The sequence below is a fragment of the Caretta caretta genome, chromosome 8 (genome assembly GCF_965140235.1).
Source record: "Caretta caretta isolate rCarCar2 chromosome 8, rCarCar1.hap1, whole genome shotgun sequence".
Taxonomy (NCBI): Eukaryota; Metazoa; Chordata; order Testudines; family Cheloniidae; genus Caretta; species Caretta caretta.
The window spans coordinates 11,120,815-11,140,064 of NC_134213.1; the positions used below are offsets into that span (position 1 = coordinate 11,120,815).

Genomic DNA, 19,250 nt, shown 5'->3' on the forward strand with positions numbered 1-19,250 from the left:
TCAGTATATGCCTATAATCTATATGCATATAGGTGTTCTATCTTTAAGCTCTCTGCTGGTGTTACCAACAAGGCTAACAATTAATTGCTGGTGGCTAGTGAGATACAGAATCATGCCCACCAAACAAAGATTGAAGTTTCACTTTATTTTACATAGGGCAAAATTGCTTTCATAAAATGGTAACAGAGTCTGAGCAGGGCTAGGTTTGATCTCCTATTTCCAAGACCCCGACCCATCCAGTTTCTCTGTACCTGTTAGCAATGTAATTAAACAGCAACTGCACTCACAGGTATACTGTGATCAGTGCTTCCATCTTTGCCATCACAGAATTTAAACATTTAGTGTCAAGCAGTTCTCAGCCAGCCTATCCTTGCATAGATGTGTGAACGGTGATACTCCGACACAAATAAAACTGAACAGAACTAAATATATCATGACTCTGCACCACACAAAACTAGAAAGCTTTTACAGAGTCCTAGTATTTATGATAAGCACCACTTAAACTGCAAGCGCAGCACTTCGCAAGCCTGCCTCTGCAGAAGAAAATGTAGGAGCAAAGCAATAGGATATGAACACTTCAGGAATGGAGGCTGTTCCAAACTCTGAAATGTTCGTAACTCTGAACAAAACATTATAGTTGTTCTTTCAAAACTTTACAACTGAACATTGACTTAATGTAGCTTTGAAACTTTACTATGAAGAAAAATGCTGCTTTCCTTTTTAGTACAGGTTGAACTTCTCTAATCCGGCACTCCCTGGTCTGGAAACATGTGTGGTCCAGCATAGGTGCTAAGTGGGTGCTCCAGGGCTAGAGCACCCAGGGGGAAAATTAGTGAATGCGGAGCATCCACCAGCACCAAGCTGCCCCCCCACTCCTCATACACAGGCAGCCCTGTGCTTACCAACTCTTCCTCCCTCCCAGCGCTTCCAGAGCACCACGAACAGCTGATTTGCGACATTAAAACTCTGGGAGGGAGGAGGGAAGACCTGGGGCCAGCAGCAGGGACCCTGGGTGAGGGGCTGGCTTCAGAGCCCCCAGGTGGGGGGCTGGTAGCCAGGACCCCAGGTGGCAGTGGGGCCCCCAGGTGGGGGGCCACAGTGGGCACAAAGCCTGGAGGTGCTGCAGCACTCCCTGGACGGCTGCTTCATTCACCTATGGAGACCCGCTGGCACTCTGCATTGACTTCCTGTGATTCGGCGAATTCTCTGGTTCGGCACTGGTCAGGTCCTGAAGGTGCTGGACTAGAAAGGTTGAACCTGTATTTTACATTTTACACAATGTACTATTCTGTATTTGCTCTTTCTGTTTTTTTCTGGTGCATCTCTGCCGCTGCCTGATTGCATATTTCCGGTTCCAAATGAGGTGTCTGGTTGACTGGTCACTTCGTAAGTCTGATGTTCGTAACTCTGAGGTTCTACTGTATTGCTAAGATTATAGTACTGATGCACATATAGCCAGTCTGGCCACATTAAGCACTAGTTCTGTCTTGTGCACACCCATGCAGCCATTCCTGAATCATTTACTTAGTTTCAGCTAGGCACATACACGAGCATAGATGAAGCCAATAAAAAAAAAAAAAAGGTCAAGCTTGGATGCAGTGAAATCTTTTAGAGGCACTGCAACTGAGATTTTACTCTTTTAACCTGATGCGTCATGCCATTAATCATAAAAATTATTCTAGAAAAGATACCACAGTGTTAAATATATGCAGAGTTACAAACTTACGAAGAAAACTCAAATATGGGTGTAGGAAAATGTTCATTTTGACTCTGGAAGGCCTGATCTTGTGGGTAACAGCTGAATTTGTTGCTCTTTCAATAAAACCATTGTTGGCTACAGTTCAAAGGAATACATAGTGGTCCAGAAGATAAATGACAAAGTAATGTTACTCCTCTTTTTCATGAAAATGTTTTATTTTTAAAATGCTGGAGAAAGTGTTTAAGATCAAGTACAAATACTTATTCCTGTACAAGACAGCATTATAGATCTGTGAACGTTATCAGTTTAGCTTTATTCCTTTAAGGCATTTCATAAGAAACAGAATTTATCATGATATGTAAACAATTTTGTTCCTTTAAAAAGATTTACTTATGTACTATGTGATACAGGGATTACCACATTTAAGCACAAACTTTGTCATTCAATAAAAGGACACAAGAAGAACTTAAGTGATCAATACCCTTGGGCTCCAGTAGCTAACTACAAAGCATCCTTTAATAAGTACTTGAGTTTTAGGACCAGACTTCAAAGAGAAACTGCTGAGCTTCAGTTCATTTGCAAATTTGACACCATCAGCTCAGGATTAAACAAAGACTATGAATGGCTAGCCAATTACAAAAGCAGTTTCTCCTTCCTTGGTGTTCACACCTCAACTGCTGGAAGAGGGCCTCATCTTCCCTGATTGAACTAACCTCCTTATCCCTGGCCCAATTCTTGCTTGCATATTTATACCTGCCTCTGGAAATCTCCACTACATGTATCCAATGAAGTGGGTATTTACCCACAAAAGCTTATGCTCCAATACGTCTGTTAGTCTATAAGGTGCCACAGGACTCTTTGCCGCTTTTACAGATGTGGACTAACATGGCTACCCTTCTTATATTTGAGTTTTAGAGTTTTCAGCCTACCTCCCAAACATTTTATCTGGGTGGGTAAATAACGTGTGTTTGCGATAGGGAAAGGGGAAGGTGAATAGTTATTATATACAAAAGGCCCTGCACTCTGCACATAAAAACTTTAGAATTAAAAGAGTCTGGCCATAATTCACTTCACCTAGTATTCTCCACAATACATTTCTTTCGCGCATTTTCTTAGGAAAAGACATTACCCATAGATTCCCCCTTTTTTATTTAGTGTTTGTATTGACAGCCTGGGCATCAAAAGTCCTCCAATTAGTGACACAACAAATACAGCAGGCAGCTGCAGTACAAGCCTTTTCACAGTCTTACACCAGCGTACTTCAACCCCGACCCTGAAGGATTTCCTATGTGGTTGAAAGGGCAATTTAATCTCCATCAAAAAGAACAGCCTCTCTGGCCTCCCTGGCCACTCAGTAAAAGATTTAAGGGTGACAATTTTGCAACAGAAAAGCTTCAAAAACAGACTCCAAGGAGAAACTGCTGAGCTTGAATTAATATGCAAACTAGATACCATTAACTTGGGTTTGAATAGAGACTGGGAGTGGCTGGGTCATTACACATATTGAATCTATTTCCTTAAGTTAAGTATCCTCACACCTTCTTGTCAACTGTCTAAATGGGCTATCTTGATCATACTACATTTTTTCCCCTCCTGCTGATAATAGCTCATCTTAATTAATTAGCCAAATACAGTTCGTATGGCAACTTCCACCATCTCTGTATGTGTGTGTGTATATATATATCTTCTAACTATATGTTCCATTCTATGCATCTGATGAAGTGGGCGGTAGACCACGAAAGCTTATGCTCTAATAAATTTGTTAGTCTCTAAGGTGCCACAAGTGCTCCTGTTCTTTTTGCGGATACAGACTAACACAGCTGCTCCTCTGAAACCTTTAATCTCCATCTACATGCAATCGTTAGCTTCTCTGCTAAGAATGTCAACTGTAGGCCTAGACTATGTGAAGGGAAACTCATTCATCAGGATTGGGATGAAGACCACCATTTCACACAGGACATAAGTCTTTACAGTCATGATTTTTGATAATTATCTACCACATCTGCATTTGATCTAGAAATAAAACGCTCTGCACTCAATTACCATTTGCTAAGCCATTCAGTCTTCAAAACAGTATGAGAAAGAGAGATTAATCAAATCTGTATTGGAAGTGAAGTACAGGGTCATTACTAATATTGCAAAAAAACTGCTAAGTGATTTACGAGACCTAAAACATGCCAATTCTGAATAGGTAAAACAGACAGCTAGAGAACTTAGCTCCTTTGCAATGTAAGTACTACCATTTATAAAAAGTGGTGTGTATACTAAAATACAAAAGGGTACCTAAAAAGCTAGGTGTTGGCAATTACATCCAAAACAGCATGGGTGCATATCAAGGCAAAACAAGAACTGACTAGTCCGCAGCAGTGCGAAAGAGTTTACCTTGTATCAATTACTCGTTAAATGGTGGTTAAAAGCAATGTTATAAAATTGGAATGGGACAAGGCTAATAATTTATGTTCTTCAATGTATATAGTGTGTTTATGACTGCATTTTCCAAAAGTTAATGCAAGTGTTTTTACACCATCCATATCCATTTAAAAAAAAAAGTATTTCAAGAGGTGTACACTTAACTCACATTGTTCAAATTGAGGCAAACTTAGCTGTAATAAAGGCTAACTTTGTTTATGACAGAAGTCTTCCGTAAGATGTTACACAGCTACATATAAAATACTGACTGAAATCTGGAGCTGCACATGTTCAGCAAACAGAATGTACAGTTCTATTAACACTAAAAATCTATGATCTGTATTTACTCCTAAAATCTGTCTTCAAAATTCTTGTCCCTGTGTGACAGTGAAGAAAATATGTTCCAGTTAGACATATACCTGTTTAAGTTTCATTTGAAGAGGGGGAAAAGTGTTGCGATTTTTTCAAGAAACTTTGTCGCACTCCCCCCCTCCCCCAATAGGGCTCAATTGTCACTTTAGTATCACAAGAACAAACAAATGTAAAAATAAATCAACAATATGTAATGCAATTGGTCACAAAGGGGGTAAAAAGTTAAACCATATCTGTTCTCCATCTAGCTCACAGTATCCACACTGGAAGTTTCTCTAGAATTAAAATAAGTTCACTAAAGGTAGAGTTGAAGGTAATACTGCAGCACTATGAAACTGAAGAGATGGGATTAAGTGGTGAGCCCATTTGTGTAAGTACTTTATCCAGCCACTGAAGGGGCCCGTGAAGATGAATTTCTATCCAGCATGGGGTGCTTGTGACATCTTGACGATGATATTCTGCTCCCCAACCCTATAAAAATGAACAAATGTTATACCTTTGACATTATGAGTGTATACTCTTAATCCAAACTAATTTTAGCAACAGGAAATGCAAAGTTAGGCTGTAGGACATTTAAAGCTATTAGAGGCCCCCAAATAAGCAAGAACAATTGTGTTGTTCAACCTTGAATACCCAATATTGAACATCCTTTTAAAGATCAGATACAGAAGAGCTTAGTGGCACAATTCACCTCTTACTACAGTAGCAGTCAGACCATTTACTAATAGAAAACCAGGTTTTTTGAGAACTACAGATATTGCAGATTTTTTTGAATTTATTTTAAAAGGCACTGAATACAATTTGGCTGCATAAATTTAAAAAATAAAAGTCTGCCTTCATTCTACAAAAAGGTATACTGAAGGCTCAAAAGGTTGATGAAATTCATTTGTCTAAGAACTCAAACTTTTTTGGGGAGCAGGAATTGAGGAAGGCACAAGGAGGAGTCAAACTGTTATATATGTATTCCTTCAGTTTTACCATATGGATCACAGCCACATTAGTTGTCCAGCAGGTCACTTTATTCTTACCCCATCATTCAAATTGAAATGTGAGTGCACATTGCAAGTCTCCTTTAGAAATGGAAGTTTACAAGACTTACAGCAGGTTTCAGAGTAACAGCCGTGTTAGGCTGTATTCGCAAAAAGAAAAGGAGTACTTGTGGCACCTTAGAGACTAACCAATTTATTTGAGCATAGAGCTGTAGCTCACGAAAGCTTATGCTCAAATAAATTGGTTCGTCTCTAAGGTGCCACAAGTACTCCTTTTCTTTTTGCGAAGGCTTATAGCATGCTTTGGATCTGCGAAAGGAAGCATTTAACTGGACCAGATGGAGCAGGGGACCTACTAAACTACTATGGCCAACAAACTCACCTGGCAAGTATCACACATGTAACAGTAATGATACTCCAACACAAGGTGTCAGATTAAAATGTAAAAATCATGTTACATTGCAAAAACTTTCTGCAGTATAGTATCAGTGCGAATCTGAATATTTTGCTTGAACCTCTCTCATTCCACAGTAAATTTAAATGCTTAGATAAAGAATTTATTTACCTTTACAAAACTCATTCGAATGGTGCACATTTTGGTAAGCTCATACACTGCCTCAAATCCATGGTTGACAGACTGAGCTAAAAGCTGAGCAAACTCCTGATTGTTAAAAATTTTAAGGCTGCAGCCACTGGGAATCTTGCACACAGTTGTAGGGTGAAATCCATGATGGTAGTTGCAGTTCCTGCTCTGTACAAATATGCTGCTGTCACTTAAGCACTCAGCATAGACTTCCCCACCAACATAGTAGAGATGAACTCCTTAAATCAAAAGGAAAAAAAACAGATTAAAAAATTGCTTCAGATTATAATCAAGTTGTATTACTGTAAATAACTTCCTTGAGCTCTGAGACAATTTAGTCAGACTTCCATTTGAAGAACTTCCCTGAAAAGATATTTTTCTAGTCATATACACATAAGCAGTTCAACACACTTTTTCCACCTCAGACGACTTCATTTTATATCAGCCACTAGATGGCCTTCTCTCACCAATTATAGGACAGAATGCCTAGTGTCCAGCTCAAAGCAGCACTAGACCCTCCCAGAACAACAGATGCATAACCTACAGATGTATCTTCATTGCTACGACTATCATCACCCCCGCCCCTGCCACCACACACCTTTCAAGATCCAAGGGTCCTATACATGCCTATCACAATATGCGGTGTACCTCAGTGTACTAAATGCCCCAATAGCAACTGTGTGAGTGAAACCAGATAAACAATCACTACACTCTAGAATGAACTCACATAGGAAAATGATAAAAGACAGAAACACCATACCACCTGTGGGTGAATATTTTTCACAAAGCAATCATTTTGTATCTGACCTATTAGTCCTCATCCTCAAAAGGAAACCTGCAAACTTTCAAAAAGATGAGCCTGGGAGCTTAAATTAATAACTTTGCTAGACACTAAAAATCAGACTGAAGAAACACACTGGATTTATGGCTTACAACAATCTATAACCCTCTAACAACCCCTCCCCGCAGCTGATTTCCCTCTCCCCCTTCCTTTCTTCCCGATGACTGGGACAAAAGTTTGTCTCTCTCACCAACAGAAGTTGGTCCAATAAAAGATACTACCTCACCCATCTGGTCTCTCTAGTATCCTGAGATGGTCACAGCTAGAACACTGCATATAATAAAGGAAGACCTGAACTAATCTTTCAGACTGACAGCTATTGGTGAACTCATCAGGTCCACTGAGAGTCTGGGGTGGGATAAAGTTTGGGGAAAGTAACTTAGAAGCAGATTGCTTCATCAGCTGATAAACTGCAAGTGGCTCACAGTGGATTTGGGGTCAGGCCTCTCTCCCATGTAATTCTGTTCTATTCTGCTTCTTTCCTGCCCCACTAGTCAGTTGACCTTCCCATGGTAAGGTATTGATTGGGGATCTCTGAGGAATCGAATTGGAGAGGTAGGCTGTGTTGAGTTGGAGAACAGAGGTACATAGCAGGCTGCGACAGAAATGTCTGCTTCTCCTGGGGAAAATAAAACTCAAGATGAAGAAATAAGAAGCTTAAAAGTTAATTCTGAAATTTCAAAGTGACCCATGGCTGGGGTGCAGTGCTTTTACAAAAATGAGAGAAGTTTGGTATTTTTGGTGGCTGTGTTGTATATAGAAAGGGGAGACATTCAGAATAAATGTCATAAGTAGATAATGTAACTGTATTCCCTTGTGAAGTTAACAGAAATCATCCTAGAAAATTCAACTGTCCCAGGAACAGTGACTCTGCACTTATAGAGTTAAAATTCCATTATTAAGATTACAGATTTTAACTTTAAGTTTTAACTTATGCAAGCCTATCTACCTAGTACTCCTGGGGGAATTCTGCACCCACCCAGGCCCCCAACCACCTTCATCTGGACCCCCCCTTCAGAGTCCCACTTCTGTGCATTCAGTGGCCTGTGCTCCCCAATGGCGTGCGGGAGCCGCCACATTTATCTGACAAATAAAACCTGCAGAATTTTAAAATGTTTTGGCACAGAACGCCCTCAGGACTAATATTCATGAGCACAGCTCTGTAATATTGTCTCCATTTCTAATCTATTGATGGTTCTAGTAGTCCACATCAGAAGTAGCACAAAAGTACCTTGTTACAGTACCTTTGGCTTTCTAAGGCACTAGGCAACTGTTTCAGTTTGACCAACGGTAATGCAATTTTGAGAACAATTTTAAGTACTAAAATGATCTTTATAAAGCAGAGCAGTAAGAAAACGGTTCTCTTCTCAAGACATGAATAAGGAAAGGCATATGAAGGGACATTTTAAAAATTCACTAAAATACTTTAAGAGAATGAGCAGGCTTCATCTGTGTGAAAATTGTGTGTTCATATAGTGCTATCAGCTGAAAAGCATGGCAGACCCAGGGGAAAACTGCAAGATCCTGTGAGACCTGTCAAACCCAGGAAAACCCCCACCCCTCACTCATCTTGGAGTCACTCCAACAAAACAGATCCTTAAAGCCTTATTTTAGTTTTGCTTTCAACGTACGATATTTAAACATACTAGACAGCACTCAAATATCCTGTATGAACTGAGAACAAAAAACTCTGAAATATTATTAAGCAGCAGCAAGAACTTCTTCTGAGGAACATATCTAAAATGGTAGTTGTATATATGGAACTTGACAGATACTCCCAGGACCTACAATTTTGTTGAAGTGCTGGCACTGAACACAGTACAGTCACGGCAGGCTTGTTTGCCAACAGTATTCTACCTACTCTAGAAGCAGGCAATTTTTATATTGTACATCATTTAAGTTAATTGGATGGATTCTGTGACCAGAATTCTTCAATGTGTATCACATATATACAATTTGTTTAAACAAACCTTTTCTCCAGGCTTATTATTTACCACTGCAACCACCATATATAATTTCAATTTTTGCACATTACAATATGCCTGTTTTCAATGAAGTCTTTAATAGCAATAGGTTGACAAGCAATCAAAAAGGAGACATAACGTACACTTATGAATTACCTTTTCCAATATGTCGCCTAGTGTTCTCAATAGTTGAGTTGCGATTAACATTGGACAGCAAACCTAAGCAGAACCTGTTTTTATTGTTAGAAGGATCTGTAAATCCATCCACTAAGACACTGGTGGAAGATGCGTGAAAAGCTTCTCCAACGCGATTGTTTAATTCATAGTACACAATTGAACACCAGTGCTTGGGCTCTTCATAAGCAACAGGTTGAACATCTATAATAAAATGGAATTAAAACCGGTCAATATGTATTTCAATTTAGAGGTGTTTAACAATTCCTTTCACATAGCAGTAAAAAACTGCTCCCGCAATCCCACGCCTGTATCTTATGCTCAGAGTTTGAAGGATAGTAGGATATGGTTAAAAAGGCCACTACCAATTTGTTGAAATCTAGTCAGTTTAAAAAAAGGTAAGAGCATCTTCAGGTACTACACCTGCTCCGAGTTACTCTGAAAGTTTTGTTTCACGATATTTTCTTATTTTGGTGCCTTTCCCTCTTCCTGAGCCTTATGTGAAAGGCTCATGTAAACAAAGTGGAAAATTATACAATAAGTGCTGCCACACAAAGAGAAAGTTTTTCTGTATAAACTTATTTATAATTGACATGTTGAGGCCTGATCTTCAGGGATGCCGAGCAAGTACAACTCCATGTGCAATCAAAGGTAAAAGACAGGGTCTGAACAATTCAGGGGGCGGAAATCATACCCTTAGTAATTAAAAGAAGCTCAATTCAAGAAGAAGGGGAGGTTTTTTTGTTATTTTCTTCTTAAGTGGTTTAAAAACAAGCCAATCAACAAAACGCTGTAAAAATGAACTAGATAGAGGTTATTTCATCTTGCATTCTCTTCCTGGTGGCTGCTCCTTCTGGTACAACCCTGGACTTCTTCCATTTTCATTTGCAAGTTATATCTACTTAACACCATATCAATTACTCCAATTAAGTTACCACAGAATCTGGCTCTCAGCATGAAATAAACCAACTAAAGATTAATTATATACCATACTATCTTACCTCTGCTGGCTATATTTGGCATAATTTGAGGAATCATAATGTTGCTTGTGTCCATAGACTGTGAATTATCCTGCCCCATCTGATCTTCGGGGGGCATATATGCAGGAGGTGGAGTATCAGCTTCAAATAAGAAAAAAACACGCACAAGTTAAAACTATAAATGAAGACTGACAGACAGATGCCATCAAGCGGAGCGTAAGGCCTTGCTTTGCTCACTCAGCTAGGCCACACTTAAATGTTGTCGGGTGCTTGGTTATTAGCGTGATGAGTAAATACACACGCTTAGTTAGATTTATTAAGAGTATTTATTAAGAGTCCCAAGTCAATACTCTTCAGCACAACTCATTGCTGCAGTATTTGAGGTCTTATAAGACACTTCCATTCCGTACTACTGGATGATATTTAATATAAACTATGCCCTCTGTGAACTCAGAATTTGTTCATGTCAAATTCCTTCTGTTTTAAAAGAGGACTGTTACATATTAAGATACTTCCTCTCTGCTTTGCATCTCATATTTAAAAACAGTGAATTCATTTATTAACCCCATTTTTCCATATCCTAGCCACAAGTCAGATGGTATTTGAAAAATAAAAACCATAACAAATAATTCACAGAAGAGCTCGTTCTGATCCATATCAAAGACTAAGGAAAAGTAGTAATGAATGATTAACATAGTACCAGAATTGGTTGATATTAAGCCAATATCAATTGATACCAGAAACAAACAGAGAGGCAAAAGGGAATTGCAATAGCTTTTGGTATTATTCTACAAGCATATTTTAATTTCTCAGCAGAGTTCGCATATAGACTGTTCTCACCTGGTAGCTGAAATGGACTAGATGGTCCAGAACTGGCAGGGGAACTTGGGTAAGTGCTGCTCACTGGAGAAGGTGGGTAGGGGCTGTTTGGTGAAATGGAAAATGGAGTGCTGTTGGGTTGCTGGAAAGAATCTGGAAATGTAGCATTTTGTGGCATGTGCGGTTCATTGTGGCTTAGGTTCCTGAACTGAACAAGAAGGCTGTGCTGTGGATTGAATTCACTATGTCTAGGCACTAACACTGGAGGTAGAACTAAAAAAAAAAACAAAAAACAATCAGACAAAACAAAATTGTTAAAAATATAGCTAGAACGAACAGCATAAAATAGCGCAAACTATTCACTAACCACCAAAATAAATAAATAAAAATAAAAATTCCCATCATCAGCTCAGGAGAAGCAAGAAAAAGGTGTTACAAGATTTAAGTGCTTCTTACAATTTGTTGATTTAAAAAATACATACACTTTGTAAAACTATTTTACACTTCTGCTCCGTTTCTTGACAGACTTAATTTATACTTCACAGCATGAAAAATAGTCATTTGTTACCAGTTTAGTGAACCTTTTGTGCAGAGCGTGCATACTAAGTGGAAAGTACTAATAAATTTAAAGGATTAGTGTCCTCCTAACATACCATTAAGTGCAAAAAGCTACATTAATACATTGAACTCTAAACTCAAGTAAGGAAATCCAAAAGTCAATGTTTCCACAACAACATTAGCAATCTAAGTACACATCTGATATATGTTATTTTGGATTGTGTACACACGCTTTCAAATATACACCTTCCTACCAGCACCATTGCTGAGATAGTGGGAGAACAGTAACTTACAAATTCCTGACTTGTGTGTGCAAATTCTCCACTTTAACCTTGCATTACATATTCCTATGCCCACTCTAGTGGAAAGCGGATTCCCCTGCTAAACATACTTCCCAGAAATTACAAGACTGACTTTTCCCATTCCCAACTTCAACTCTACTTTCCTCAATGTCTCCCATGGACCCATGCTTTTACATACTACCATGCTTACCTTTTGGAACCTTGTACCAGGAACATGGCTGTACCTATCATTCCTAGTCTGCCCTCCCACAATCACTTGTTGTCTAGAACTTGACTGGGGAGCACCAGTCTCTCCACATCTCTTCTTCCTGTGTCATGCCCACTGTGACTGATAGAACACCCAGTGATTAAAAAAACATACTGACCTACTAATAAGAATTCTGAGGTTTATAGCTAAATTTCTCAAAGAATATGAAGTCTTCAGTTGACTACTTTTGCATTTAGAGCCAAATACTGGTCATAATAAAGTCAATGATGACTTTGTGATTGACTATCGGAACCAGGATTTAGAAATCCCTTCCATAGATCATATGCTACACAGTAAACTGTAGTTGTAAGGTTTTTACCAGGAAAACTGTATCTATTCTAACCAGAATGTTATACTCCACCCCACCCCTTCCCCTAACAATTTAACTGGCAAGGCAACACTGTCTGTGGGCAATTTGTTCAGATTTATAGACAGCGATGCTCAAACTTACCTGGGCTCTCCACCCTTTTGTAGTGGTATGGATTAATACAAACTTCCTTCTGTTTAGATCCAAATGGAAATTCACAAACGTCCAATGGCTTCAACTCATGATGACTCTGTAGATCAGGCCAACGCCAGACACGACAGTATATAACATGGGGCAGGCCTTTTCTGTGGGAAACTTGAAGTCTCCCATCTAAAGAACGAGGAATAGTAACACACTTGCTGGGCTGTCCGGGACTGCTCAAGGCTTTTTCTAATTCTTCCATAGCACCCTTTTTCTTTTTCAACTTTTTTACCAAAGCATCAACTGCCTTTTCTGCCCATTTTTCCTCTTCATCTCCTTGTTTCCAGCCCAACAAACGCTTTACAGCTGGGCTAGTAAAAGAGAACAAACTGGCCATTGACGTCATTTGACACAAGTCTTCAGAAAACCTTTCTATAAATAAATGTCAATGTCTACAAGAAGCAACTGACCAACTGTATTATTTCTTGGAAGACAACACCTGATTGAATAGATGTCACTTATAAATCAAAAGGGACGATTCTTCTAATTTAGTCCTGTTTAAAACAAAAAAAAACAAAAAACAGCAAGTAGTTAGCCACTATGTTTTGTTTTGGGGTTTTTTGGTGGGAGGGAAGAGGAAGGCAGAGCTGAAAACAATTCAGATATTAAATAGGAAGAGTGATTATTTCTATCTTTGGTTTTAGATCTAATTTTTTAAAAGAACACTGAAGTTCCACATCATAACTACCATTCTTCTAACTGAAGGAAAATTCTGTAGGACTCCTTTCAGACTATCAGTGCTAGCTCGAGGGAGGCCAGGGTAGTTTCCAAGAGATGGAAGGTACTCTTCTCCATCTCCTGTAACTTTGGATTTCCTGACATTGGCTGGTTTAATAGGACTTTAATGCAAAGCTTTCCAAGTTAGCTTTTTATAATATGCAGTTTAGTGTAGATATGGCGTAGGTAAAAAACACGTAAAAAATTTATTTGCTTAATAGGTAAAAAGTTTACTAGACTACAAACAGAAGAACTACTTCTACTCACCAAAAGCTAGATAAAGACAAATTGAGGGATATGGGTAACCAGCAAGTTCCAAGGGCAATATGCTGGAGCAGTGGTTCTCAACCGGGGGTATGCAGAGGTTTTCCAGAGGGTACATCAACTCATTTAGATATTTGCCTAGTTTTACAACATGCTACATAAAAAGCACTAGTGAAGTCAGTACAAACTAAAATTTTATACAGCCAATGATTTGTTTATACTGCTCTATATACTGAAATATAAGTATAATATTTATGTTCCAATTGATTTATTTTATAATCATATGGTCAAATGAGAACAAACAATTTTTCAGTAATAGTGTGCTGTGACAATTTTTATGTCTTATTTTGTAAGCAAGCAGTTTTTAAGTGAGGTGAAACTTGGGGGAACGCAAGACAAATCAGACTCCTGAAAGGGGTACAGTAGTCTGGAAAGGATGAGAGCCACTGTTCTGAAGAATCCTATCCTGCCATCACCTTACTGCCGAGAAGGGAGAGCATGCTGAAGCTTCTACCAGGGTGCTGCTCTTGGACATTCAGTTTTTTGTAGCTAACAGTGATGAGATCGGAGGAACAACCGAGGATAGCTAATAAAAAAAGATTTTAGACATAATCAATCACCTTGGCCACTTCACTTATACGCTTAGCCATTTCCCCCAGTCTCCTGGGATAGGTATTATAAGCAGTAGATTTTCAGGCTTTTGCAGTACGTTTTCTTCCTAAAAAGGTGAAGAGACTGCACAATAAGTGCCAGAAATAAGACCTTTACAATAAAATGTTTGAGGGAATTAGTTTGAACAGTACTGTTCGATACACAATGTCATAAAGAAACAGTGTTCACACACTGCCTTTGTTTTCTTGAATACCCACCAGAGTCTGGTGTAAATCTTTTTTTTTTTTCTTTTTTTAAAACAGGGAGTAAAGATGACATGAGGAAATGATGTGCTGTGGCAACTAGCTGATAAGAGCTCACGAAATCCCTTGTGATTACTACACAAGCAAGTTCAGACAATGAGCAGCTGGCGAAAAGCAAGAGCGGAGCTAAGAGAAAGGATGTCAATAACAAAAGATGCTTCCTTTCTTGCTACAGAGACTGCCAAACAATATTGTCTCTCAGCTTTTGATAAACTCTGGTGAATAAGAACATCTAACATACTCTGGAACACTGAATCCGCATACAAGAGAAATCCATCTAAGTATTTCAGTACTAAACAAGATAAAATTATTCATTTTCAAGATGTCACTGTTCTCATACCACTGTCTTTAATCATCAGAACTTTTGTTACTTTTCTTACAACCCATAAAAGTAAATTAGATTACCTAAAAGAGTTGGTGGTGTTTTTTAATTTCAGACCCCATGCTGTCAGACAGCTTTAAAAATATCTAGAGATACCGATTGGTACCTTCCTAATATTTAACATTTAAGCATCAGAAAAACTGTTTAAGTCCCAGTTTACGGCACTGGTTATTATACTTCATGACTGCAACTAAAGCATTAACTTAAGCCTTCGTCAAGCAACCATTTTGAATATCGACCAAGTGTAAGCAATTCAGAACGCAAACATCAATACTCTAGCCACATTCAGTTTTTTTTTTTTTTTTTTTAAATAAAAGAACACACACTTCGCCATGATAAAGATGAAAGAAGTTAACACTACTTTGGACAGACTTTCTACAGGAAGAAAAACTATCCTAGATAGCCTACCTCTCAATGCAGCATCTGTTTCTATGGAAGCTCTGGGAGGTGTGCCTAAGTAATAAGGAATTCAAAACTGGGAAAAGCGTCAGGAGAAACCCTATTAAAAATACTACTTGCTCCTAAATACACACTATACTAACAAAAAAGAAAGATAGAGGTTACATGGCTTTGATAAGCATTTATTCTGTGTTCCATAACCATCTTTACGTTACAGGAGCTATATTTTAAACAGCAATTATTCATAATTAGTTTCCAGGCAAAATAGAGGGATGTGACAAATGGCTTTCATGTTATTTCAGTGAAAAGTTTGTTTTCTGCCTGAACGATCATGCACACAGAAATCTTTTACCTATATGCATCGTTACAAGGAACGGGAAACACAGAAAAGGAACAAAGCTTGGCCAAAAGAACAGACTAAGTTTATCATCTTAAAAAGAATGCAAGTTTAGTGAAAGACAAGTAAAAGCTCCTCAGTCATAAATAACTTACTTTCCAGGTGTGAGTACCACTCATTTGCTAGCTCTTATTAATACTCTCCACCTTCAAGCTTCTTTATAAGCATTAATTCACTCTGTAAGGTAAATAAGTATCATGCTCATTTTTACCCAAAGCTAAGAAGCAACTCGGTGGCAAAACTAGACCAAAACCCCACAAAATAAACTTTCAGGAATTTTAAGGTCTTAGCCCTTGCTCACACCACCTCTAATAAATAAATGATAAAACCACTATAGATGTCCACATAGAATATCAGTGAAAGGAACAAAAAAAAAAAAAATTCCCAAACATGTTCTATTTTTGACATGTTTTCACAAGCTTAAATGTAGCCCTGTGAGAGGGAAAAAAAAGCAAATTACAAGTTTTGCTATTTATATAATTTTAAATTAGAGCCATCTTTCTATCCCAAAAACATCAAATACTACCAAGTGGCAGAGCATAGCCATAGGAAACACTTATAATGGATTATTACTACAAATGCATACTCTAGAGATCCCTTAGCATTTATCTGATTTTAGGACATTTCTAGACATTTTCTTCTAAACCGTTCTGATATGGCTGTCCTGTGTGTCACGCAATAGAAGTGCAGAACATGTACCGATCAACAGTATTTTATTTGGTATGTGCCATGACAACATGCAATATATATTTGAAATTTTACCAATTTTATATTCCTTGTGAAACATTTGATACAGATACAGTAAGCAAGTGGCATTTAAAAGCATAATGAAAGTTAGAAAAAAGGGCATTAAAGGCAAAGAGGTCCTTCATAACAACCAACCTAAGCAGCTCCAACACTGCTTTCCGGTTAGAAGTGGTCTCAAGTCTTTAGTGGTCAGAATTTTGGCAAAGAGACACTCAATTGGAAGGAAGCATCAACAGAATTTTGTTAGCTTTCTATGTCTTCCACATACATGATTTTAGGAAAATATGTTGGAGTAGATATTGTCTGCTTTCCTGCTCGGAGTGCTCAGACTGCAAAACTAAGAGGTGCTGTGTTCCTGAGATCTCACAACAGAAGGATGAGGCTTTTAGGGTTCTTGTACGTCTTTGAGAAAAATGACCATATCCATTCCCATTTTTCAGGAGAATGACAAAGACTACAAGGGATAACATACCAAGAACTTGTCTACAAAGGCCAGGTTGTTATAAATTGTTAAAGGATATCATTCGGGAAAATATTTTATTTTAAATATTGCTTATGCACAATCCTGGGTTGTTTTTTAGAACAGCTGAAGAGAATAGGAGTAATGGAAAGACCATCTCCTCCCTTTCCGTAACACAGTATTACAGAAAGAGGAACAAAACTCATATTGGAGTATGAGATCATGGTGTTCAACAAACCATTTCAAACTGGTCTTATCTTTTCCCATCTCTCAGTACTGGAATGCACCAACAGAGTCTGTTAAGACAGTTACACTGATCCATACTTTGTGCAGCATTTTGGGATGTATGCACCATCTAAAGGGAAAGATTTAAAATGAAGAAAGTTCTTTTCACTATTTGGCTCAGAGACCTTGAGTGGCAGGTGTCATTATACTAGGGGCTTGTCTACACTGGCACTTTACAGCGCTGCAACTTTCGTGCTCAAAAACACCCCCCTAAGCGCTGCAAGTTTCAGCGCTGTAAAGTGCCAGTGTAGACAGAGCTCCCAGCGCTGATAGCTATTCCCCTCGTGGAGGTGGGTTTTTTGCTGCGACTACACAGCCACGTTAATGTTGCTAATCAAGACATGCCCTTATTCAATGTTGCTAGTGAAGACTTGCCCTTATTCTCTCAAATGGAAGGGAACAATGGACAGCTCATGAAGTGCAGAATAAAGACTCATTTACACACAGGAATTTCAAGTACACCTAACTTTACCCAATACATGTGCTTGAAACAAAGTCCTATACAAAACAGTAGTAAAACTGACGCAAGTACCCATTGTCAATTTATAGGTGGTTAGTGTACTAGACTGGCCTGTAAGATCCCTCTTAACTTCACAGAAGATGAGGATCTAAGAATTTCAACTAGATAGACAAACTAAAACTAAGAAGATTCTGTTAACTGAATAGAACTATATAATTTGTACACCAAAAACACTCAACTTCATATACCACAAATCAATTTTGGCTAAATGACAATGTGATCAGACTTCCTGGTCATCTTTAAGGAAAATTCACTTCCACTTTTCATTTAAGAGCAGTGTAAAATCAATAAAGCTTCCAGCAGGTTAAATGGTACTGTGAATTTTGCTTTCATTATAATCCCTTGGGAGATGGCATTTAGAGAGAGCAATACTGATGAAGGTTAAAAAGCCTTATTTTAATACAAAACACAGAATGCAAAAAAAGTTTTATTTATTCGTAGATTCAAATCCTGATTATTTCTTTGGATCTTTATTAGTGCCATAAAAATCTTTTAAGCTATTTATCTAAAAAAAAATGAAATGTGTTTTTATCTTAAAAACTGCAGTTTTTAAAGGTTGTTAAAATTTATAAACTACATACATATCCTACATTTAGATCCTTCACTTGTGTTTTATGCAGATAATATAGGGTCAAAAGACATTTATAAAAAGGTTCTGAGGTACCACAGTGACCGCTGCTTTAAATATTTCAATGGAACATCCATGTTCAAAAGTCAGCTTTTCTGATACTTTAAAGCAAAGACATATTTGTTATAATAGTTGTGGCTGCAGTGCAACACTGTCTCACCAAGAAGATCATCCGTTCAAAAATGAACTTTAAGCTCAGGTGCTTATTCAGAAAGGTATACATAAATTACCCACGAGCTCATCTCAGACAACAACCAAGTGTGTTCATTGTGTCTAGTTTCCTTTTCACAAATTTAAAAAAAAGCAATCATGAACGGTTTTAACAGACCAAATAAAATCCCTTGAAATCTAGAGAATCCACAATGCATTTCACAAACATCTATCCTACTCAGCTATGGAAGTACTTGGAATGTCAGGTTGTTTGCGTAATATTTTGATAGCCTAAACTATACAAAAGTACTTTAACATGCCCAAGTAATGCATGTGGCTCTTTACTTGTGTATAAAAACATAATGTAAGTCGGTAGGTGGCATGGTGTGTGCTTCATTACTGAACACAAGAGGAAGTAATCTCTATATCCAAACTAGACTTTGGGGCAGACTTGATTTATAGATCTAGGGTTCTTTCTAATAGTTGCAGCAAATGGAAGGAAACAATCTGTGTGAACAAGTCCATTGTTTGAACCCCTTCTTAGTACCATATCAGGCCAGCTGAATATAAACAAAGTTGGTTATCAGTAGAAATGGCAGATTAAGTTTCATTTGTCAAGGAAATATTTTATTTGTAAGTCTTTCAGCTATTGAACGAAACAACTATGAGACTGGTAGCTGAAACAATCAACTGCCCTATCACCAAAATTAAACAATTCACAGCTCTGATTTTACACATTTCTCTTCCCCTCACACTTACCTATATGTGAAAAAAATTTACCAACACCTTTCATTACAAACACCACTGGCCCAATATCATGGCAATCAAGCTTCTGGATTAATAGGACCTGAACAAGACACATGCCAGAACATACCAACAAAAGATGACACGTGGTTGGTATATAATGATATGAGATAAACCCTCCATTTCTCCATCTGAACT

General features: G+C 38.1%; 1 protein-coding gene across 10 annotated transcripts in view; it reads right to left on the minus strand.

Moving 5' to 3' along the window:
• Nucleotides 1-1,895: 1,895 nt before the first annotated feature.
• The window catches only part of SMAD5 (SMAD family member 5), a 42,694-nt gene continuing 25,339 nt past the window's right edge, over nt 1,896-19,250 (minus strand). For 4 of the 10 annotated variants that reach the window (XM_048861042.2, XM_048861045.2, XM_048861039.2 and 1 more), the window contains 6 exons: nt 12,389-12,939; nt 10,852-11,103; nt 10,033-10,152; nt 9,014-9,235; nt 6,035-6,291; nt 1,896-4,951 (listed from right to left, as the gene is read on the minus strand). In XM_048861042.2, the coding sequence (XP_048716999.1) occupies nt 4,808-4,951; nt 6,035-6,291; nt 9,014-9,235; nt 10,033-10,152; nt 10,852-11,103; nt 12,389-12,791 (1,398 nt within the window). In that variant the 5' untranslated portion in view covers nt 12,792-12,939 and the 3' untranslated portion in view covers nt 1,896-4,807. Of the gene's footprint in view, nt 4,952-6,034; nt 6,292-9,013; nt 9,236-10,032; nt 10,153-10,851; nt 11,104-12,388; nt 12,940-14,046; nt 14,145-15,613; nt 15,636-19,250 lie in introns of those variants that run through there. The other 6 variants (XM_048861043.2, XM_048861040.2, XM_048861044.2 and 3 more) reach the window with 4 other exon arrangements.